This window comes from Sturnira hondurensis, unplaced genomic scaffold (assembly GCF_014824575.4).
Source record: "Sturnira hondurensis isolate 20B ecotype Veracruz unplaced genomic scaffold, ASM1482457v3 Scaffold0022319, whole genome shotgun sequence".
In the NCBI taxonomy this organism is placed as follows: Eukaryota; Metazoa; Chordata; class Mammalia; order Chiroptera; family Phyllostomidae; genus Sturnira; species Sturnira hondurensis.
Window position 1 is genome coordinate 6014881 of NW_028094950.1, and position 24617 is coordinate 6039497.

Genomic DNA, 24617 nt, shown 5'->3' on the forward strand with positions numbered 1-24617 from the left:
AAAACTTTAGAAATAAGTAAAGTGAACAAAACTGACAGTATTTCTTGTGCCTGGTGCTGCTTTTCTGCTCTAGAATGTTGTGGAAAGAACAGAACTTTTTGGAATCCTGTTTCCCTGAAAAATCCTAGTGGCCCGAGAAGGGGGAAGTGATGAGAAGAGCCCTCGGTCAGGGCCCGCCACCTGCCGGCACCTGTGCCTGCCTTCCCCCCCCCCCGCCCCCCCGTAGCACCGGCTGGCTGTCCCCACGCCAGGGGGGCCAACCCTTCTGTGGGGTCAGCTAGGTCTCGCACCTGCGGGTCCGAGGGCGTTTTCCTGCAGCGCCAGTTTCGCTCTGTCAGATTTGCCAGCAGACAGCGTACCTCTGTTCTCATCGGAGGAACTCTTCAGTTTAGCACCTGGGGGTTTAAACTCCACTGGACCTGCTGCTGCCGGGTTCCATTCCTTCCTTCGACGTGCTCAGGGGCTGCCTGTCCTCGTTTCTGCGTCCCCTTCCCAGGCTTTCTGAATTCTCTGGAGAGGCGACGGACCTTTATCATCCTGCTGAAACGACCTTGTTGACACTCACTGCCTTCCAGCGTTGTACCAGTTTATCAGTTTCACTGATGCTCTTTGGTTCCTACTAATTGCTTATCCAGAAATTAGTTTATTTACTCTTTCCCTTTGCTTTCTCCTCCCTTTTTAGTTGTATTATTTCTTGGTCAAAACACATATTTACACCTTGATTTCTACCTTTATCCTCAGTGGTTTTGAGTCTCGGGCGTCCATTTATATTCCAGAACGCCCCCGTCTTCCTTTGCTGAACTTCCTTAGTCATCTCTCGGTTCCGTGAGATTACCCTCTCGTGGATGTTGTGGAAGGGCCGTAGGTGAAGCGTTTCTTCAGTTCTCGTGTGTTCAACATTGTTCTTCACAGCCTGGAGCTGAAGGAAAACGTGTTTGGGTAGAAAAGCTTTGGTTTACCTCTTCCCCCATTGGACTTAAAAAACAAAACTAGTGTGTTGTTGCTTTGTGTGGTATGTGGAGTTGGGAAAGTCTGATGCAAGTTAAACTATTTCCCCTTTGTGTTGTTTGGCCCTTTTGCTTGGAGACATTAAGGATTTTCTTTATCTTCAAAACCCAACAGCTTTCCTAGGACTTTCCCTGCAGTTGGTTATTCTGGGTTAATTTTCCCAGTGTCCCTGGACTCTGTCAGTGTATAAACTCGGGTGTTTTTCTCTCTCTGGAAAGTTTTTTGGGTTATGAATTAGAAAGTGATTTTAGGGAGGCCTTGGACCCCTGTGTCGGCTTCCCTCGTCCGTCCCCATGGGCCGTCTGGGAGTCTCATTCTGCTTTTGCTGCCACCAGGCCCTGAGGTGGGCCTGCAGGGGGTCGTGGGCACAAGGCGAGAGCAAGTGGGAATGACACCCGGGATTTGGTGGCCTTTCTCCTTCCTCTTACACTGATTTTCAAGTTCGTATGTCTTCTGTCTTCAAGTTAAGCTGTGGGCATAGTTTTATGTAGAATTATTTTCCCCATTTTTTCTTGTTGAAGGAAATATTGGGAGTTGGGGTATCATACTGTCTTCAGCTACTCATTTCTGGTGGGGAAAATTTTAACTTCAACAAAACAATACCCTTTCCCCTCTGCCTTTTTCTTGTAAATTAAATAAAATTCATGTAACATACTATGGACCAATAACCACTGTAAAGTGTGCAGTTCAGTGACACTTAGAGCATTTACAGTTTTGTGCATCTGGAACTGTTTAGTCTCAAAGCACTTTTGTCACCCCAAGAAGAGACGCTGTGCCCGTTGAGCTCCCTGTTCTTCCTTCCCCCCGACTCCCGGTGCCAGGGCTCTGCTTTCTGTTCTGTGGGTCGCCCTGTCCGAGCGTTTCCTGTGAGTGGAATCATGCAGTGTGGCCATTTGTACCTGGCTTCTTCTACTTAGCACAGTGTCTTTGAGGTGCATCCAAGTCCTAGTAAATCTGTGCTTCAGCCCCTTTTATGACTGAAGAACATTCCCCCGTATGCACTGCACTTGTTTGTCTAGTTACTTAATGGACATTTGAGTGGTTTCCACTTTTTGACTATCGTGTTACAGTGTTGCTGTGAAGATTCGTGTACACGCATCTGTTTGAGTACATGCACTTTATTCTTTGGGGTGCGTACTTCGCTGGGTTGCTGGGTCCTATGGTAATTCTAAGTTGACTTTGTGAGGGGCCGCCTTACTTTCTCCACAGTGGCCGCACCGTTGTACACCCCCACCACCCTCACCAGCAGTGTGCTAGGGTTCCAAACTCTGTACATCTTCTGCGCCACTTGTCATTTTCCATGTTAAAAATTATACCTAATCTCTCTGTCTTGTTCTTATAAGTATATTTCTTAACTCTAAAGACAAAAATAATCTTGTGTTATTTCGAATCCTGGTTTCTAAATGACGATTACTTTTCTGGTGTGGAAATAATTCTCTGATGAATGAAACTTCTCTTGGAAGTTCTACCCGTGTCCGAGGTCCGGTTAGGATAATAGCCTGGGGTAGCGTCTCTGCAGGATAGCTGGGAGTAGATTCTGATGGGCAGAATTCTACTGGGCTTGGTGTGTATGTATGTGGAAGCGTTTGATTGCAGGTGTGTTTGTAACATTTACTGCTTGGTGGACTTTTTTTCCAAATAAAAATAGCTTCACCAACATTTTTAACACTTATTGATGACTTTCTTTACCATGACCTTAAATACTACATTTGCTATAGTTTTCATTTTATGACCAAAGGACTTTATACAGTGAGAAAGCATTGCGTTAATCTTTCTTTGTATGATGTGTGTTTATTTTGTAGGTACCAAAGACACTGGGGTTATTAAGGATGCTGAGTGGGAAGCTTTACAGTCGCCCAGGGCAAGAACAGGTAACTCACAAGCTGAAAACCTTGTGCTTCTCGCACATCATCAGCAGACCACCACAAAGGGCAAGGTCGAATGAACCTGGAATGCACGGCCTTCCTCCGGGCGTGCTCTCAGTTGTGCACCGTGTGGGCATGTGCACCGGCAAAAGTTCATGCCGGTGTTCCCCGCAGATGTGTCTGTTTTACTATTTAAGAGAATCCCTGGGGGTGTTCGGGTGATTGAGGAAGGATTCATGGAACACCTTGAAATGTTGATCATTGTTTAAGCTGGTGGTTGTGTCCATGGGAATTCACTGTCTATAATTCCTGCTTCTGTTTGGTAGTGCATAGTTCTGCAGCCAAGTGCTGAAAGAGGATTGTAAGTTTGCAGTGTGGGTAGAGTAGTTCCAGATGAAACTAAGGGGCTCAAGGACTCACCACATTCAAAGCAACTGGTGATGTTTTAGTTAGTATATTTGTTGCTTAAGGTTGTCGATAGGAAGGAAGGAGGAATCGAGGGAGGGAGAAAGTAAATCAAAAGGAAATTTAGTACATTCATGATTTTCCTGGTCACAATGCCGCTGTTAAATTATCACATTATAGAGTATACATTTGTTTGTTTGTTACTGTTAAATAGATTCATAAACTTTCTACTTGATTTGTGTGCACTTTTAGGGGAGTTGTTTAATGAAGCCTTTGTAGTATCTGGGAGTTACCGTATAGGTCACACATGACTAATTATTTCGGTGACCAAAGCAGTAGGGCATTCCACTGAGGAGCGTGCCTGTGACTGCCGGAAAGGCCGGGCCCAGGAGGGGCAGTGACCCTGGTGCAGTGGGAGTGACAGGGCCCGGGGCCGAAGGCTCTGCACCTAGCTCAGGCTCTGCACCTAGCTCAGGCCCTGCCGTCTACACTTGAACGGTCCTGGGCAAGCACCCTAACTCCTGCAGGTCTTCAGTTTCTTCTTCGTGAACTCTGAAGGCTGGGTGGAGAGGTCTTTCAGCTCATACAAGTCTGTGCCTCTGGGGCTTACTGTATGTGAGACCGGGCCTGTTGACCAGAGTTGCGAAAGGAAGATGCCAGGCCCTTTGTCTTCTGCCCCTGCCTCCATCACAGGGCCAGGGGCATGCTGCCCTCACAGCCCTGCTTCGGGGGCTTGGCTTTTATTGTTTCCCTCTCCCTAGCGTCTGTCTTTAATCTGTCCCACAGTTAAGTCTGGCATTCTGGGGTAGACTTAGTAGGGGGGTTAGAGGATGCGAATGTTTTCATCAGTCTACTCATCCAGTAATGTGCCTCACTTCCCAGAATTGTTTGTTTTTGATGGTTAGTGTGGATAATACAGTGAACTGAGTCAGGTGTTGTGGACTTTCAGTATAGTCGTGTTTAGTTTTTCGTTTTGTAGCTGATATTTAGTGTTAATCTTGGGCCACTGTAGAGAATGGTGGGGGCGTGGCCCTTCTGAGGGTGCACACGCTACCCGGTCCTGCCTGATTATTGCCGTCTGAGAGGCGGGGGGTATGTATGCTACCCGGTGCTGCCTGATTATTGCCGTCCGGGGACGCTGGGCCCTGTGTTGCCGGATTTTCTAAATGTTTGGGAGAAAGAAGGCGCTGGGCTACCATTTTCATGCCTCTGGTTTATTCTCTGTGGGTAAGCTACCTTAGACCCTGTCCTTAATAAATGGTTTGGTGGGAAATGGATGTCCATTTAGTGTTCGTTTGATTCTTGTGATTCTGTTGTAGGTGGTAGGCAGGTGGTATTTCTGCTTGTATGGTTTCTCTGGTGGTAACTGAGCAAACCTGGTTTCTTGTAGGAAAGGATTGAGAGATTTGGATAAGTGGGACTCAAAAGCCGAGACTTGCCCTTTGGACCCTGAGGCTGGTCGTGTAAAACCACTATATACAAAGTTTCCTCTGTGGCAACAGTTAGATTCTCTAAATTGGGTAATTTGCCAGCAAATCTAAAAATCTTAAACGTTCAGAGAGTTCCCTAAGTTAAGGAATGCATTTCTTCCCTGGCCGCTTAGCTCCCAACACTCTTGGATCCTCTTTTCTCTTCCGTCTCTGACTCCCCTCCCCTCCCTTTCTGTCTCTTCCCCAGTGGCCTGTGTGTGATGTATAGAATATGCCAGACATTGTGTACATACAGGATTTTATAGATGTGGGCCCCAGATTCAAGGAATCTGCAATCTACTCAATATCAACCCATAAAAGTTATTGAAAACTTACGGTTAATTGATGTGTGATACTAAGGAATACTTTTATAATGCTCTCATTTTAAGTTTTTGTGATATGTAAATTGTAACACTATAAAATTTTCAAAGTCCTCCTTAAGGGTAAGAGTCCTGTTTGTGTATGCCGGGGCACATTTAGGATGTCGTGAAGCTGTTGGAACTCCTAACTAGGAGAGCCCATGTATGACCGGGCACTCTCCGAGGGTGTTGTGAAGCTCTGGAGGTGGTTTCTGTTGAGCCTCAAGCCTTTGCTCTGACTGATGTGATACGATTTTCGTGTAGGACGGGATCTTTAAGATGAGCCTCTCTCCAGATGGGACCCTCCTTGCAGCCATTCACTTCTCAGGGAAACTGAGTGTCTGGGCCGTGCCGTCCCTGAAGCAGCAGGGGGAGTGGAGGCAAAACGAGCAGGTGAGTTTCCGGGTCCCGATTATTCCTAGAATGGGTCTTGCCTGAGGGTGAGAACTGATCTCACTTTGTGGATATTCTGCTGTAGTGCACTGTTGTAATTTATGCTTGTTATTCCAAAACTTACAATATTATTGGGATAGGAGGACAGCTTAATGATAGAGTAGCACTGTGTAATGATTCTGATTTCTCGTGCAGTACGCTCTGTATATGGAATCTAATCTGTCCATTGAATTCTCCATTCCACCCTCCCCTGCCTCTTGTTTTTTCTATTCCAGAAATACAGGTGGGAGATGTTAGTTTTTTATAAAAGGTTAATTGATGTGATCAAGGCTTTGAAGGGCCAGTATTCTAAAAACATTACTATTCTTCCCAAATTTTGCAACTCTAGTAACATTGGGTTTACTTAAGGCTTGAAAGGGCATTATTGTTTCTTCACTCAAAGGATGGATAGTGAACATACAAAGAAAGATAGAACTGCTAAATTTTTAATATCTTGCAGTGACATTTTAGGAATTAAATGATTTAGTTATTTAAAAACAGAAAATCCACATCAATTATGATTTAAAATTATGATGGGCAAGTGAGGTCAGCCTTTATAATGCCACATATTGTGATAGAGGGAAGGGTTAGAAATATCATCTCAATTATATACGGTGTGTGTTATAAATCTTTTACTCCGCTGATGGTTATTTTGCATTTCTTCACTTAAAGGGTTAATTTCCCTTCTATCACTTCCCCATTTCCTTTGTTTTTTTAATAGAAATATCTTGTCACCCGGTTTGGTGGATAGTTTTGCAATTCTAAGATTGGAGTGTTTGCATGAGAAATCTGCATGCATTGATGGCCTTTTTCAGGATTCATTTCAATTTTACCAGTTAAACTGCACTGTTAAAAAATTCTTAATAAGCTAATGGCATTTTTTTTTTCAGAATAGTGGGGGAAAAGGGAAAGTGGCTCTACATTTTCTTACTCTTTTCACGGACTGAAATTCATTCGTTCTGGTGTTCAGTTCCTCTGTATCTCGTACAGGTTTGGGAGGATCATTTCCCACTAGGAACTGAATGATCATGTCAGTTCCCACCTTGAAGTTAATTTGGTCTCTGCCTCTGTACCACTGCCTCTCACTGGGTCTGCGCTTGTTCTAAATAGAACGGTTGCTCTTCAGTCTTCAGCCTCGGTGGTTGAATAAGTACAAGGGACCCTCTCTCTGCTGTGAAATTACAGCTCATTTGACTCCATCTTCACTCCAGGGGTAGAGTGGACCAACTCTCAAAACTGTTTGTTTTTCAAAATGTATTTTAGCTGAGCATGCCAGATACTTGATCCAAAAGTTGCCCATGTTTTATATGGTGATAAAATATTCAGCTTTTGTCATTTGGGAAGATCCTGATGTTCTGTTGTCCATGGGAAATTTTACATTCGGGCACAATTAAATGGTGAAAACTTTGAATGTGAATGACATTGTTCCCTTCCCCTGACTTTCTGTTTTCTTATTTTCATTCACCTAATAGAAAGCACACTTAATATTTCATCTTGTGAATGTTCTAGAATGCCATATATTGTAAAGGCTGTTCAAGCAAAATGCACGAGCACACTTTTGTTGTTTACTGGCATTCCGGGCGGCCTTTCCTGTTCTGTCTGCACAGATGAACCACGTCTGTCTCAGGCCTTGGTCTGCACTCAGCAGTCTGACTGGTTAGACTTTTTTGTCTCAGTTGCCAGTTGATGCCCCTATAATCCTTTAACTTTCAACTCAATGTTATTCATCAATTAGAATTTTTTAGTGGTTTTTTAAAATTAAAAATTGCTTAGAAATCTTGAAACTCTGGAATGCATAACTATAAATATCTTAGTAGTTGGACTAGGCCACCAGGAAAGTAATGGCATAGGAAAGGAAGGGAATTTGGAAACAGCAAAACGGGTGCATGGTGGGACGCAATGAAATCGGGCCAGATGTTTGTCTCTAGCATTGTCCCGGTGAGAGCCTCTCCGACAGGAATGTGCTGAGCGTTCCGGAGGACTGTCTGTCAGGAACTGCCGTGGCCTGATTTTTCTGTGGCTGTACCTCAGTGAGCTTCCAGCATACCGCCTGTGGCTGTGACCCAGTGACCCCCAAACTGTCTGATGGCTGTTTTCTGAGCCCTGGTCCTGGGGTTATTCAGCAAGTAAGCAGTAGGGCTGAGATTGGATTTCCTGTCTTTAGGACTCTGATGTCCATGTTCTTTCCATAGAAAATAAATACATTTTTAAAAGGTAGAGAAAGGAAACCCCTGTTTGTTAGGCTTTATGGATTTGATGATCTTTTAAAGAGAACAGAGACAAATCCTTTTTTTTTTTTTCAGGGAATGTAACATGGGTTTCCTTGCCATTCTCAGATATGTTGATCTCTTGAGCTGGCTGGTATGTCCCAGTTTCTGGAATAAATGTTGAGATACCCTCTCACTGTGAAACCCGTAACTATCGTAAGTGTCTGTGGTGCGTGCTGTGGTGCGTACTGTGGTGGGACAGCAGGAGGCGTCCGAACAACCGGCCCCTGCTTGAGGCGTGAGCCTCCACCCTGGGGGTCAGCTGCATTGGGCTGGGCCTTTCGGGTTTGCACTCTACAGTCAGGAGGAAGTCACTGACATCTGGCCTGCTGGGTTACCTTCTGGAAGGCCTGTGTAAGTGCTACGAAGAGGAGGTAGCTACTATACTCATAACAGTAACCGTAAAATAAAGTTCAACTGTTTATTGAATCTCTACCAAATGCTAGAGTAGAAAATGCAATCAGTCACAGTCCTTGCCCTTAAGCTGTTCGGTCTTCCAAGGGAAATGATAAACAAATCAATAAAATAACATGTTAATATTATGAAAAGATAAGCTCAGAGGAGAGGCACATAAATTCAGTGGATAGCGTTGGCGGGAAGGGCTCTGGGGAATAAATAGCGTCTGTACAGTACGGCTCGGCCGTCCACAGAGCAATTTTCATTTATTTTATTGGCTTCACAGAAATGCTATTAAGTAAAAAAATGGGTCTGTGCTCATTTTAACAGATGGGAAGAGTGCTGAAAGTGGTTGAGTTGGTCCGTTAGATGTTGGTGTTAGAATCAGGATTTCCGTTTGCCCCGTGACTGCCGAGGCTGAGCCTTTTTCAGAGGTACAGCGCGGACGTGGAGAAATGCTGCCTTGCACGCCGGGTACTGGCGCGCTCGCCTCGGCGGGACCTGCCCGTGAACCAGGCGCCAGCTGCGATGTTAACGGAAAGTGAGGGGGAGAGCGCCCTGCGGTTGGTGGAAGTGGCCCTCCTGGAGGTGGGCACTGCGTTATGTGGAGACCCTGGAAATGGGGAGTTAATAAGTGAGATGGGCCTTGTGTGCTCATCACCAGCCGAAAACCACTTGAAAACACTTCAACCACGGAAAACACTTGACCAGCTGCTCTTCTCTCACTTGTCTAGCAATAGTCTGGTGACGCCGGGCTGACCACATAGGCCGGGGCTCTGTTTCCCTTTATTGCTGCTCTAGGAAATGAACGGGCAAGCCACTTAGTTTCAAAGGTTCTAGGGTAATACGTAGTATAGAGTCAGAACTGATAGTTGCAGCTTAAACGTTGCCTGAGAAGAAACCAAGGTTGCTGTTGCCCTAACCTTAAAGTCTTTTTCTAAAATGATTTTATTTATTTATTTTTAGACAGAGGGGAAGGGAGGGAGAAAGAGAGGGAGAGAAACCCCAGTGTGTGGTTGCTTCTTGTGTGCCCCCAACGGGGGACCTGGCCCACAACCCAGGCGTGTGTCCTGACTGGGAATCCCACCTGCAGCCTTTTGGTTTACCGGCCTGCACTCAGTTCACTGAGCCACACCAGTCAGTCAGGGAACCTTAAACTCTTTTACCAAATTGTAGGTTCAACTCATCTGGGGCTTTCTTTCTGTAATTTGCTACTTTATTAGTTTTTAGAATGTGCTTTGTGCGGTTATTTTCTGTATAAAATCTAATGATTAAAGATCCTTGTGCGAGTGCCTGTTCTGATATACTTCTGTCTAGTTCTGAGTTGATTAAATGCTTTGGCTGCATTGTCAATACGAACATCCATCTGGCTAGAAATCTGTGAGTATTAAGGCTTGTTCATGTCTGGAATAAAGTAAATTGCTAAAGTGATTTTCATTTTGAACATTTCCCATATGTTATGTTTATATGTTTACATCTCATTTGTGGTCTTAATTTTGTCTAAAGAAGTTTTATTTACCTATGTGTACTTCCTTAGAGGAAGTAGACAGAAAACTTACCTCTTTCGTTTTCATTTTCTCTTTTCTCTGGCATACAACAGGTAAGGACCATTTTGTTAGATGGATGAGTCCGTGAAGGGTAAGCGAGGGGGTGGTAGTCATGTGATTAATCTTGATGTGACCCACAGCTGTGTCCACAGCTTCACCAGGTGGGGGGCCCTTGCCAGCAGGCTCTGAGCAGACAGCTCTCCCACGGGACCTCACACAGGGCTCGGCGAATTGAATACCAGGGCATGTTTGTAGAGTGGATGCACTTTGGAAAGGTTGCTTTCATGTTGTTGTAGGCAGGGGCTTCACTATATTTAGCTTTTAGCCACAAAAAAATTAGATAAGATATGTAAATGTGAAGAAGATGCTGGTTTAATCACAATAGCCTTTCTCTACAAAATCTGTAACTGTGCTCTGAGGGCGCCCCCTCCAGGCGGTGCTCTGAAGTGCGGGCACCGGGCCATTCAGACAAGGTAGCAGGTAGCAAGTCATACAAAGTGGATGGGCGTGGAAGCTGCTTCTCAGGGTGTGTCAGCGTGGTGCCAGATGCGACGGTCCCTGGGGTGCTGTCGTGGGTCACGGGAGCTTGGTGACCCTGTCCTCAGAGCACTGGCCCACAGAGTGTCTGTGCAGACAGAGTCCTCGGGGTTGACGATGGCTGGTTGTTCTGAGCCAGTCTGAATACTCTGAGGGGAGTGGCGGGGATGTCGGCTCAGCTGTGCACATGGCGAGGGGCGAGCTCTCAGGGCGCTGGTCAGGCGCACACCACCTCTGCCTGAAACGGTTAAGTCTGGAGTTCGGTTCGGGCTTCTTTCTTCAGTGTACTGTTTAGATAATTTCATCAAACTCGCTCGTATTGTGAGGTTAAACAGTTGAGATATCTAGACTTGTGGGGTCGACTGCCCCTAAGTCCCCCCATCCGCCAGGGATGAAAGTAATACTACCAAGACATGATCTGTTTGGGGAGGCGAGGTGGCCAGTTTCTCAGGGGAAAAAGGCCTGAAGCCCCTTCCTCCAGGGCCTTTTATTGGAGTACAGGGCAGCAAGGCTCGAATAGTAGATAACACTTCAAAGAAATCTGAGGGCTTAGTCCGAGTCAGAGTCTGTCAGGAAAGGGGGGTTTGCAGAAACTTTAGGTTTTCCTGCTTGGACCCTTAACGTATGGATGAAAGCACTCTGAGTGGAGCAGATTTCACAGGTTTATCAGGAAGTCTTTGTGATGCCAGATTTTTCCCCAGGACACGCTCTAGCAAGGCAAGGAGCTGCACCCCTCCCCATCAGGTATTCAGGCTTAAGGGGATTAGAGCCAGGAAGCACTTCTCCCAGAGAACATGGGGACTCAGGCTATGTCACATAATCGGGGGGCACGGGTCTATTGCTCACTCTTTGTTGTAGCCCCCCGAGTCCTTCCATGATGGTCTTCCGAGTGATCATGTCTGGCTTAGGTTGCACCTCCTCTGAGGGGACTTACCCCGTCAACAACATAGACCATGCTTTGGGGGCAGGGAGAGGAAACTGAGGCAGCATTCGCTACCAGAGACAGGCTTTGTCTCCTGTGGTTCACATTCCGGAGGTCACTCGCTCATCCTTAGCCACGGGGGGCAGAGTTACAGTTCCTGAAACCAGGCAGAGCCGTCCCCAACATAGACTGAATCTGCTGTGTACTGCTAAGGCAGAAAGGCTGGTAGTCGGCCTGCTCCCCCCAGAATTTAGAACAGGTATGCCAACAGGTATGCCCGTGTGCATGTTACAGCTCACTGTTTACAACAGCCACAAACTACACAGCACCCAGCATTCATTAATGGGAGGGCGGATGGACAAATTATGGCGTGTGCTTACAGTAGCGGATGCTGCGCAGCTGTGTGAGGATGCAGTGCCGCTGCGTGCCACCACTGGGTGACTCTCGAGAGCACGGTGCTAAGTGAAAGAGGCGAGACACAAAAGGTCACATGCGATATGGACCCAATTCTGTGAACTGTCTGGAGTCAGTGACCCATGGAGACACAGGCTGGCTGGTGGTTGCCGGGGTCGTGGGGAAGCGGGAGTGAGGGGTAACTGCTCAGTGGTAATTGCTCAGAGTGGTTTTCCTTTGGAGTGGTGGGCGTGCTTTGGAACCAGATGGAGGTGCCGCATCATTGTGAATGTACTAAATGCCACCAGATTGTTTACAGTTTTTAATTATGTGAATCTCACCTCCATAAAAAATGGCATAATTAACCCCCTTCCCCCAAAAATCCTAAACAAAAGTGCTGGTAATTAACACTGGATGTCCTGTACCTTAGTTAAATTGATGTACTTTTCCCCCTAAACATAGTCTTTTCTGTGTGCTTTCGTTCACGTTGTGTTCTCTGGAATATCTTTGGTCACCCATTTTCCACATCCAGCCCTTATCCAGACTTAGTGGATAGCACCATCAGGGTTTCTTTGTACCTCTTGAGTTCTTTTCATCTTCCTTGAGCAGAAATGATCTCTTGTCATTTGAAGACCTGTAACACTCTCATCGGTACACCTGTCAGGGGCAGTTATCCAGCCTGGCCTTGGGTTACAGTCATTTATACCCATTTCCTAGCCCTCTGCCTGCTAGAGTGTGTGTCCTGTAATGGCTGATTTTTTTCTCCTCTCTCAGTGTAAATGCACAGAATTTGTTGACTACTCAGCAGAAGAAACCACACTTCCGAGGGGGTGTAGGAAGACCAGTCCCGTGTCAGCTAATTTTTCTAGAGCGTAGACATTCTCATTAGGGCTCAGTGGTTTAGATGGCCAATGTTGTGCCCTTTTGACACATGGACGCTCTAGTGGTCTGGTACACAAAGTTGACCAAGAGTTCTGGGTGCAGAAGAACAGATCTTGGCTTTGTGCTTTAAGATTGAATTTGTGAGAGACTCCCATTGTTTTAGCAATCAGCACGGAGCGGCCAGTCCCAGTGTCGAGCCTGGCTCTGGCAGGCCATTGCTGCTTGTCCATGGTGCTCTTCTCATTAACTTTGTACTTACCGTGGCAGTGAGATGGTGTGTTGTGAATGGTCAAGGTCAACAGGTTCACGGGGTTCGGGCAGGTGGAAGAATATTTGCAGTGCCGTGGGATGCTTGACATGCCTTTTATTCAAGGGTGGGCGAGCCACCCATCCTGCAAGCTGCCTGCCCCTGCGTGGCGCTGCGTGGCATGCCCCTGGAAGCTCCTGTATGGCACCTGTCCCCCAGAGGGAAGTCCCAACTCCCTTATATACTACATGAACACAGAGCCGGCAGGGTGCCAGCAGATACTGTGTGACACAGTGAGGTTCTGCATAGGTGAGCCCACTCAAGGCTATGGGGACGGTTTATCAGACCCAGTCTCAAGGTTATGGGAACACAGAGCTGAATCATATTATTGTTGTTGTTTGCTGGACTTAAAGTTTTACAATGTCATTTCCCATCCCCCTGTGCGCTCCAGGATGCCAGCAGGAGACACACGTGCCGTCATGGGAATAGGTAGCGGTGTGCGTGTGCTGTCAGGGCAGGGGCAGCTCCTGGGGCTCCTTGTAAGTGATTGAGTGGGATTTCAATTCTGTCGATTATATTCAATAATACGTATTGTACTGTATTCCAAATCTTTGAAACGTGATCCTTTTTTATGATTAAGTCAACCAGGACAATGTAGTTCTTCCCGTAGTATAAAAACATAGCCTCTTATGGTAACTTTTTGGGGCTAAAGCTCAAAGAATTGCCCCTTCTGTCCTTAGGGACTACCCTCAGTGACTTACTGTAGTAGTGGGGAGTACAGGGTTCTTTCAGGCCGTGGAAGGAAACATCAATTCTGGTAGCCTAAAGTCTCCACCACTACATGGTGGTAATAATACAAGTTAGTAATAACACACACACACTTACTGCATCATATTAGGTGAAAAGCACATTTGGCTGAAGTGTAGCATCACATTTTGTAGGTTTAAGATTTCAGATCAACATCCAAATGGATTTTTTTTGTCTTTTTCCGTACTGTTGTAGTTCTCAAGATCAAGTATGTAACAGTGAACTTAATCTCAGTTGTTTTATGGTATTTCAGAGACAATGATGTCAGTGCAGTCACAAAGGTGGCTAAGATACTGTGTTGCCCCGAGAATGGAATATGAATGGTTTCAGTTTAAAGACTACATGCTTGTATTGTTTTTTACTTAGTGAATTTTTAGTCCTAGAAGGACCTGGAGATTACGTGGAGGTTGTGGAGTCCAGTCTCAGAGCTGCGGAAGCCAAGCCTGGGGGGTTGCTCAGTTACAAGTGTGGGTGCGTGTGTGTGTAAGACGTGTCTCCAGGCCAGTGTTTGTGCACAGCAGCGCACCTGTTCTCCCAGAATGCAGGTGCGGGTGTGTGGGGGATTATCTGTTAGTTGTCTTGCTTTCATTGGTGTTGGTGGTGTACTGGCTGTCTTCTTGTTCTCACGCGCATACTGCCTTCGTCAAATTGAACCCCAACACTTGCGTGTGCAGGTAAGTGCAGGAATAGTCACTTTTCACAGTTATGGAGCAGAGTGGATTTTTACCAGGTCAGAGGAAAGCTTCGTCTGTGTATTTTATTATTTTAAAAAATCCATAGTTCTTTTTTTCTATTTTATATTGTTCAATTACAGTTGTCCCCATCCCCCCCCGTTACTCTCCCCTGCTCTGCCTACCCCCATCCTCCCACTTCAGTCTTTCCCTTCCCCTCCCACCCCCCCGTGGGCTTTGTCCAGGGTCCTTTATACACGTTCTTTGATGAGCCTTCATCTTCTTTCCCCTGTTACTCCTCCCCCTCTGGTCACTGTGAGCCTGTCCTTTATTTCCATGTCTCTGGTTCTGTTTTGCTTGCTTGTTTGTTTTGTTGATTAGGTTCCACTTATGGGTGAGATCCTATGGTATTTGTCTTTCACTGCCTGGCTTATTTCATTCAGCATAATGCTCTCCAGTTCTATCCATGCTGTTACAAGGGTAGGAGCTCCTTCTTTCTTTCTGCTGCATAGTATTCCATTGTGTAAATGTACCACAGGTTTTTGATCCACTCGTTTACTGACGGGCACTTAGGTTGTTTCCAGCACTTGGCTAATGTAAATTGTACTGCTGTGAACATTGGGGTGCATAGGTTCTTTGGGATTGGTGTTTCAGGATCCTTAGGGTACAATCCCAATAGTGAAATTGCCAGATCAAAGGCAGTTCCATTTTTAGTTTTTTGAGGAAACTCTAGGTTTTCCAAAGTGGCTGCACCAGTCTGCATTCCCAGAAAAAAAAATGCATCGTTCTTGATGATATTCTTATAATTTTCTTACACTGATGACTCAGGAACTCATGTGTCTATTTTTCATATTTAGCCAGGGTATGATGACCTCAATCCTGACTGGAGACTCTCTACTGAGAAGAGAAGAAAAGTCAGAGGTGAGTTGTATGAAGTGTGTTCAAAGCCTTAGGAGACTCCTAATGTGTAATACAGGTACTCTTTAGATGGTGTAACATATGTAGGTGGGGGAAATCTTTTTCTTTTCACCCTCTTGGGTTCCCTGATTGGGGCCCTGCAAGATCAGATTGACAGAGGGCGGAGGAGCAAGAGGAGAGCAAACAGCATTACAGTAGCACGTCCGGGGAGCTCACCCATGGGGGTGTTGGAGAGGAGGAGCTCCCGTGCTCGGTCGGAGAGTGGGCTGGCCCAGCACCCTAGCAGGGGGCCGTGAGTTTTAGAGAGGTGACGAGGCAAAGGAAAAGGACTTTGGGTTTCTTGAATTCCTTTAGCTTACAGTACTGATGTCCAAGTGGCGTGTTCCAGGTTGGCGTGTTCTCCCAGTTCCCTTCCCAAGTGTAAGAAGCAATCAGCACTGCCACTGTGATGTGTGTGTCTTACACTTTCCACAAGGCAGTAGTTTTCATATTGTTTGTCTGAAAAGTGGTATATGAACATTTTCCCAAACTCTTTTATAACCTTCTAATTTGTACACTTTGTACACACCTACCTTTCAATATATTATGTTAGAAAGAGCAAAATATAAATGTATAATCTTTATTTTTGAGAGGAGATATCGTCATATAGTTAATTCTGCATCCTCGTAATTTTGGACTTTGACAAATTCTTGGCACTCAGATGTTCATTACATAAATTACTATTTTTTAAAAATAGAGCAATGACTTGCAATTTATTTTTCCCCTCATTATTTTACATACCTTTAGGGCCCCAATATGGTCTTTGAACTGACTGTTGAACTGATTACTGGATTAACGCGTTGTGTTTAAACCGTGGTGACAGGTGCACGTGTGTTGACTTGCTTTTCCCTGTCAGATAGGGAGTCCTTTTACCCCCTGGTGGATGTGAACTGGTGGGCGGGCAGCGCGCTGATTTTGGCTCGCTGCTCTGGGGCTCTGACTGTTTCCTCCGTGAAAACTCTGAAGAATTTACTAGGAAAATCCTGTGAGTGGTTTGAACCGTCACCTCAAGTCACTGCTACCCACGACGGTGGATTTTTAAGTCTGGAGGTAATCCTGTCTCTTTAGAGCAGCCAGTGTGTTTGAAAATAAACTTGAATTTCACCAGAACTCTAAAGATCTGTTTCTTTAGATTTGTTAGCCCATTATCTAACTTTGCCTTTAAAAACAAAAGTCTGTGGTTGGAATCACAGATGGAGTGCACTATAAAAAAGATTAATTGTTTAGCAATTAAAACCTTGGATTGTAAATTTTATAGTTATTTTGCTGTTTATAACTTTTTTCTCCACTGATATGATAAATTTTTTCTTTTTTCTAGATTAATCATCTTAAAATGTAAAAGGTATTGCCACCTAAAAAATATAGTCTTTAACCTTATTTTTGTGAAGTGGGACAGCTTTAAAAATTTGGTTCTTTTAGTAAAAAAAAATGCTTGTTTATCATGAGAAGAGACTAGAGAATAGAGACTGGTAATTTCAAGTTATGTTTTGGCCATTTAAAATTCTTAGTTTAAGTCTTTGAAGCTTAATAGCTTTCACTTCAATGTAGATTGATAAGTATTTTTTACCTCAAAGTTTGTTCCTAAGTCTAAAGATGTTATTTTGAGAGAATTAAGGCTTAAATTCTAAGCTGACTCTGTTTGGTCTGGAATTAAAGTTATCAGTAACAGTCAGGCATCCAGACTTAGAACTTCAGAAAGCTATTAGATGTTTTTAAAAAGGGGTGGGGGAGAGCTATTTTAGTAAAGTAAAAAAAGGCATTCATGTTCATTTTTTAAACAGATAAAACAAATTGTCATCTCCGTTTTCCACCATTGGTATAAAAATATCTGAAGTGAAGAAATTAACATTCTCAGCTCCTTCATTTCCCTACAGTAATTACTAGGCATATATTTACGAGATCATATTAACGACTTACTAAAACAGGCTCTAGTTTTGGAGATTGGGAGTAGTAATGTATTGGAACGTTTTCAGAGCTGTTGATGTAAGTGATGTTCATTGTTGGACTCCTTTGAATTCCATTTTTAGTTTTGACCACGTGGTTGATGCAATGAGTGAAGCCGGGGTTACACATATTTTTCTCATTAACTTTACAACTTGCCTTTAGTTCTTCCCTACTTATTTAATATCTCCTTTTCCAATTTAGTGTGAGATTAAACTTGCCCCCAAACGATCTCGTTTGGAGATGAGGCCTGGCGAAGACGAGGAGGGAGAGGAGGATTCCGAGGCGGACCAGGCAGTGTCTGCCAAGGCGCGCTACTTCGGCTACGTCAGACAGGGCCTGTACCTGGCCACGGAGATGGAGCGGTTCGCCCCGCCGCGGAAGCGCCCACGGGCCGTCACGAAGCACTACCGCCTGGTGAGCCTGCGCTCCACCACCCCGGAGGAGCTCTTCCAGAGGAAGGTGAGAGCCGCGGGGGCCGCGGTGTTGATTTTATTGAGAACAGACTTCTTTCTTTTTTAATAAAGGAAGGAATTTAAAGGAGAATTGTTGTATCGTTGACATATTTGAAATGCCAGAGTTAAATAGCCTTCGACAATAATGCTGTTCTTTGTGCATGAATAATTGAAACTTTTAAAAAGTGATGGAAGATGGATTTACTTCGCTCGTCCAGTCTGTGTTTGCGATCCTCCTCCTCTGTGTCTCGGTACCGCTGTCTCCTCAGACTCCAGATGGTGGGGGAAGGCCTGCAGACTTGCTCTCTCCCGAGCGCTGTGCCTGGGGCAGGCTGGGTGGGCCCTGAATGTTCAGTGGTCTGCTCTTCCTGCAGTGTCCTGGGTGGTGCCCTGTACTGGGGGGCAGGCCGTGGGCGCTGCTTGTCCTGGTTTTGCCATCATTCTCTCTGTGAATGCAGGCGTTTCCCCTTCCATCTCTCTCTCTCTTCCATAGAAACGCTAAACTGGACCTATCTGCCCGCAGAGTGTTCGCGAGCCTGTAGTGCCACCGTGCCCAGGAGGGTAGTTTGGATTGCATACATGCTGCTTAGGTTAGGGGCTAGTCGTCATCCGTCACATCGTCGCAGTGACCCTGTTTCCATTTCCTTGTCCAAAGATTGAAAGTGAAGAGTACGAGGAAGCCTTGTCCCTGGCTCAGACCTACGGCCTGGATACGGACCTCGTGTATCAGAGGCAGTGGAGGAGGTCGGCAGTCAGCATTGCTTCCATTCAGAATTACCTGGTATGTAACATGGTAGAATTAAAATGCTTGGAATATCTTTTGGTTATAGGCCTTCATATTAGAGTGCTTTATATTCTGGCGAAGTGTGTTTTCCTCAACTTAGAAAAATCACCTTGTTACCCTGTTTTATTGGCCCTGCAGCTGGACTTTGGTGCTGAAGACATGTGAATAATATTTCCTGATAAACCAGCCAACTCCCTGGCTTTGACCTAATCCTTTCTTTGCCTCTACCTCAGTCACGTCTCTTCACCTACATCAGTCAGGGACCCAGCAGAAGCCAGAAACCACACAGTAACTTGAACAGGGAAAGTTTTAGCGTGGAGAATTACTTTCCAGTAATAAGAGATTAACTATAAAGGGGTAAAGAGAACTCTAAGGAATTCGCTGACTCTAGGGGCTAAGGAGCATGCCCAGGAGAGGACAGACTTGGAAGGGGGCCTCCTCCCCTGGGCTGGGACTCAGACCTCCTCAGGGAAGGAGTAACTGCAGCGCACTGGATGGAAGAGAGCTCCCTGGGTGGTATGGGCCAGGGCTGGCACTTAGTGGCCACGGTTGGTACAGTTGGGCTTGGTCCTTAATTGCCAGAGTTGGCAGGCAGGGGAAGGTGGGAAGGATGGGCAGATCGGGTGCTTGTTGCGCGGGTATGTCAGTGAGTGGGGGTCAGACAGCACTGGAGACTGGTTGTCAGGAAGCTCTCCTCTGGCATGTTCCAGCTCAGGGCTGGCAGCTAAGACCAGGGCCAGGACTGAAGAGAAACAGACTCCCCCCGGAGTGGGTGGGCATAGTTGGGGAGGGCTCCCCCTCCCTGGGGCAGTATCTGTCCAGGGGAGTATAAGGGGATTCAACGAGAGGTCAGAGGTCATCCATGGCCAGAGGAAGAGGGGAAGGAAGCGCCCCCGGATGTCCTCTCTATGCAGTGCTGGCTGTCAGGCTGTAGGAGCAAGAAGGAGAGAACGGGAGCACTTCAGGAGCGGAAATGCAGAGCCTGTCCTGTGTGGTGGCCCTCCGTCGCCCCTTAATGTGACCGGCTTCCTGTGTCCGCTCACACGGGGGCGCTCTCTACCCCAGAGCTGGCCGTGAAGAGGCGTTTCGAAGATGGGAGGCAATTCTTGGGTGAATAAACAAGCTCTACATAAACCAGTCTGCTGGGTCTGTTATTCTCGCAGACTGAACGCTGCGGAATGTGAGCAGGAAGGCATGTTGGTTGGTTTGGGAGGGTGTTGCAAGCTTGTGATACCTTCAGGGTCCTGGGGACTCTTGGGGAGTTCTGGCAGTGGGGCTGTAGAGGGCGTGTGTAGAAGATGCGCAGGAGAGGGTAGTGGGGACCCCTTTAGGGGCGAGGACCCCCACAGTGTCCCAGGCGTTGTGTGCTGATGGCAGAGACTGGAAAAGGGGAGATGAGGTAGGAACCATTCGAAGAAAGATATGAGTGTGTAAAAAAAAAAAAAAAGCAAGCAGCTATGAGTGAAATCTTCAAATTGGTAGTCACAGGGAGTCTTTCTGTGAACAAGGCAAGTTGGGATTTTGCGTGGAGACAGAGGAAGCAGTTGGGAGGAAGAAACAGGCCTTTGGCCTTTCCAAAAACAGCATAGTATGGCCTTTTATGACTCAGTTGCCATCCACGCTTCTCTGTGATCTGTGTCATGGTCAAATAGACACGAAACCTTCACCTGCCGTGCCTCATTCGTTTTGTTTCAGAGTTAAGCATGCTGGGTACAGTAGGATATATCTTGCCTTCCTGCTTTACTTTCTACTCTGTTGTATCACCCAAATGAAAACTAAAGAGCCACTTTAAGTGGAGTAAACGCTTGGGAAGATCTTTTTCTGCTTCCAGAAATGAGCACTGAGGTTTGTGTTTTCCTGTGGTCCCTGAGAAGCTGAAGGAGAGCAGTTGCAGCCGCATCTTCTGCATCCAGTTCTGGTCCCCACGGGGAAGGGGCTTAGCTCTCTCCTGTGACCTTCTCGCAGCTGCCTGGACTCCCGGCTTTAGGGCTTTACCTTCTAAAGGGCTCTTGTCAGGAGCTGACAGGTGATACGGGTTGTTTGATGCCTCTGTGTTTTGTTTTCTTTTTATCCAGAGTAAAATAAAGAAGCGATCCTGGGTTCTTCATGAGTGTTTGGAAAGAGTCCCCGAAACCGTGGATGCTGCGAAAGAGCTGCTTCAGTACGGACTGCGGGGCACAGACCTGGAGGCGCTCGTGGCCATAGGGGACGGAGCGGATGAGGGCAGGTTGGTTCGGGAGGATTTGGGGTCAAATGCCCAGGCGACTCTGTGAGCGCTTTTAAGCTGAGACACTGGAAAGGGTAAACTTCTCTTTATTTAGAAGAGAAGTAGTTGTAATGAAATAGTTGCTTTTTTAATTTTAATTTTTATTTTTTTAATTTATTTAATTATTTTACAAGTACAGTTTTTTTGTCTCTTACTCCCATCCCATCCCACTCCCCATGCTCCCCCCTCCCTCCCATTTCCACCCTTCTCAGTTGTTGTCCCTGAATCCTTTATATATGTTCTTCTAAATCCCTCCCCTATTTCCCCTGAAATTCCCTCCCCTCTCCCCTCTGGTCACTGTCAGCCTGTTCTCTATTTCAGCATTATGCTGAGTGAAATAAGCCAGGTGTTGAAGGAAAAATACCATATGATCTCACCTTTAACAGGAAGCTAAACAACAAAACAAACAAGCAAGCAAAACATAACCAAAGACACTGAAATGAAGTAGTTGCTTTTGATCAAAGCTTTCTTATCTGAAGTTACAGCTTTCTTTGCTGTCATTTAAACGTGTTTATGTGTGATAGCTTGATGCCAAGGAAAGAGCGAATGCTGCTTACTGAGTGCTGGCCGTTTCTAAGCCTCGGCTCACGCACTGGCTGGGCGTGCCTGCTGGGCACAGGAGCCCCTCGGGCAGGTCGGAGCCTCGCACAGCTTCACGGGATCATCTGGGGCGATCAAGTTACACGTCTGGTGCGAGCACCTCATAATCTTTAAGCACCATACGGATACCCGTTAATAATAAACTGAGATTGTTTGCTGAGAGCCATTGCTCACCAGACGTTTGGAACTTGTTGTGACATAAACGTGATAGTATATCTGTTAATAAAGTAAATGATACTGAATCACATTATAAACTCTGGGCAGCATTTTCTTCAAAGGCTGTTTCACACTGGGTGCATTGTTTCCTAAGTATTGTAGTTTTCACTTGTCTTGACTTAAAATTTCTAAATGTGATCATTACTGATGACTGGATGACTTCTTGCCCATCTTTGTCCATCCTTGCCCATCCTTGTAGTGAGTGAGTCACTCTGCTTGCGGTAGCAATAGCTTTCACATAATGGGCATTTCTGTGGAATTCATGTTAGTGATTAGTCAGTCAAAGTAGGGGCAGTGGTTTCCCACCACGTGGGTTTTCTCCTTCTCACAGGTTCACGCTGCCTGGTGACGTGGACATCGACGGAGTGTCCTATGAGGAGCTGTCCCCCGAGGACGAGCCTGCCCGGAACACGAAGGCGCGAGAGCTCAGGAAGCGACGGGAGCTGCTTAAATTAGTGGACTTTTCAAAGTAAATGATGTATTACTGTTCACTTGGTCATTTCTTTAAGATAATGAGTCATCTAAGTGTGTTCTTTACTAGAGATAATTGCTCTCAATTATTTCAGCAACTTAAATCAAGTGCATTTAATATTTTACGCTTGTGTTTTTGTGTACTATTCCACAAATTTGGGGCTCAGTAGAATATTGATCATTTTGATTTTATTTTAACTCTTAGAGAAATGTGCTTTTATGTAAATGTAAGTGGCCTGATTTATTCATTGAAACAGGTTAACACTGGAACAAAAGGAACTCTGCCGTTGTAGGCTGAAATTATTAACCTACTTAGATCGGCTTGCAACGTACAAGGTAAGGGCCAGCTGTAGTCCAACCACTCACGTTTCCTTGACCTGTCGTTGTAAGTGCCGTGGCTGCCCCGACATCTAATGTCCTTGGTCTTTAGAACTAGTTCGGTAGGAAAAACTTCATGATGTGCAGACACAGGTTCTCTTGTACATGTGTTTTGGTGAAAATCAGAGACTGTGGAAGGCCAGAGTTGTTAGTCTAAGGGGTAGAAATACTTCGGCCGCTTCACTGCGTCTCTGTTTCCTCCTACCTTAAAGTCCTTTTCATTTACTTTGATTTTGCATTTCAGTTTGAGGTTATGGGATATAGCTGTCTCCAGCACCAAATTTCAGTATATGTTGTGTTTTAATAATCCTAATGTGAATATTTATGCTTCATTTTATTTTAGTGATTTGTTAGTGGGTTGAACTTAGTTGATTGAACTTCGATCCACTTATGGCCAAAATTAGACACTTGGCCTTAAAAATGTATACGTGCATTTGTTCTTCAGGTGCACAAGCACAGGCGTCTCCATGCTGGGCGTGTCCGCAGCTCCCTACGCTGGGAGACCCGTTCAGGTGCTGTTGGAGGCATGGCGCGCCTTTCGGCACAGTGTACACCGCTTTCCCACATGACCTCCCAGTCAGAGCTTCCCAGGGTTCAGTATAGTTCCTGACCTTTGAGCTTTGACCTCACTAGCAGATTACTTCCTCAGTGGGGCTGGCCTCCTTTCTGTGGGCATGCCTCTGTCGGCTGTTAGTGCTGGCACCTACCTGGTAGTGGCTCAGCAGGTGCCACCCCTGATGAGGTGATGCCCGTGCTCTGAAGGACGGAGCTGTGTAGCGCTTCTGATGCTGCAGGCGAAACCCAAAGCGTCTGGTTCCCCACCCAAGAATGTAATGGAAGTGGTTTCAGACAAAATACCAGTGATTAAGGAGGGCTGTTGCTGTGGTTATCAGAAACCATAGCAACGGGTATAGCACTTAACAGAAACAGGATGAAAAACTTCTAATGGTTTTATCTGTAGTACAACTAGTTTGAATGTTGGTCCGGCTGTGTTTTTTAAAACATATCTTAATTATGTCTGAGTTCTGTGCTATTTTGAGGTAATATGTAAAAACATGTCCATGCAGCTATGCTTTATTGTTTTTTGGTTAGTCTTAGTTTTACTGATGATGAGATCTTAAAAAAGGAAAGTTCCATGAAATGGTGAGCATTTGACTATCCAAATAAATATCTTTCACTATTCTTGAGTTATTGAATTGCTATTTCCTATTTGACAGAGTAAGTACATTTATTATTACATGGGAATAGTGATATTTAAAGTATTTGTTGTAAGTAAATTATTTATAAAGTATTTATAAAGTATATGTATTTATGCAAATTTTGCATTTTTCACTTTTTAAGGGAATTAGCTAAGCTTTTGAAAAGTAAATGAAGTTGATGAATTTGGCTGTTAAAACTTACAAATGAAGATACATAGATACAATGACTAGCCAGTAGATAGTGGTAGAGATAAGACATTGCATTTGAATCACAGGACACGTCTACTTTATTAATTCTGTGATAAATGACATAAAAATGGATTCGTGTAAATTTTATTCAGGTGCATACTACATGCCAGATATCGAGCTGGTGCTGGAGGTCAGGAGAGGACAAAGGGACAGTCCTTTATTACATAGGCAGTGACTGATGCTAATGAAAACACTAAACGTTGATGAGGGAGCCTAATGGAGAAGAACATCACATTTTTCCTGGGGATGTCTGAGATGACTCTGCATGGGAGGAAATAGGATCCTGTTTCAACTAGTGCTTAGCAAAAGGAAAACAGATGGAGGGCCGTGAGAGGGGAGACTCCCTGAAGGCAGGGTTCTCTTTGCTGCAGTGTCTGCAGTGCTCAGGGCGATGGTGCCGCCTGGCTTTTGAGGGTCCCAGTAAATATTTGTTGAGGGAAGTAGTAGGTAAGAGAGTATCTTAAGAAATGCCAACGTATTTGGCCCTGGCTGGTGTAACTCAGTGGATTGAGTGAGGGCTTACGAGCCAAAGGGTTGTTGGTTCAATTCCCAGTCAGGGCACATGCCTGGTTTGCTGGCCTGGTCCCCAGTTAGGGGACCGTGAGGGACAACTACACACTGATCTTAGTCTCCCTCTCTTTTCCTCTCCGTTCTCCTCTCTGTAAAAAATAAAATAAAATCCTAAGAGAAGAAAATAAAAAAGAAATGCCGATGTATTTGTTGAGGACTTAACTGTTCGCCAACCAGTGTCTTACATTCTTAGTCCAGATTGTTTCTCAACAGTCCCCAGAGTCAGGCACCATGATCCTCTCAGTTTTGTGGAAATGCGGACTGAGGCTTAGGGAAGGTAAGTCGTGTGTCTAAATAAACAGGGAGGAAGGACCCGTAGCTGGG

General features: G+C 45.5%; 1 protein-coding gene across 1 annotated transcript in view; it reads left to right on the plus strand.

The window, feature by feature from the left end:
• NBAS (NBAS subunit of NRZ tethering complex) overlaps nucleotides 1-24617 on the plus strand; it is a 248103-nt gene that overhangs the window by 41355 nt on the left and 182131 nt on the right. Inside the window, exons 11-19 of the mRNA XM_037035490.1 lie at nucleotides 2811-2879; nucleotides 5371-5499; nucleotides 15065-15128; nucleotides 16021-16214; nucleotides 17310-17567; nucleotides 18216-18341; nucleotides 20420-20571; nucleotides 21758-21895; nucleotides 22155-22233. Coding sequence (XP_036891385.1) covers nucleotides 2811-2879; nucleotides 5371-5499; nucleotides 15065-15128; nucleotides 16021-16214; nucleotides 17310-17567; nucleotides 18216-18341; nucleotides 20420-20571; nucleotides 21758-21895; nucleotides 22155-22233 — 1209 coding nt within the window. The remainder of the gene's footprint in view (nucleotides 1-2810; nucleotides 2880-5370; nucleotides 5500-15064; nucleotides 15129-16020; nucleotides 16215-17309; nucleotides 17568-18215; nucleotides 18342-20419; nucleotides 20572-21757; nucleotides 21896-22154; nucleotides 22234-24617) is intronic.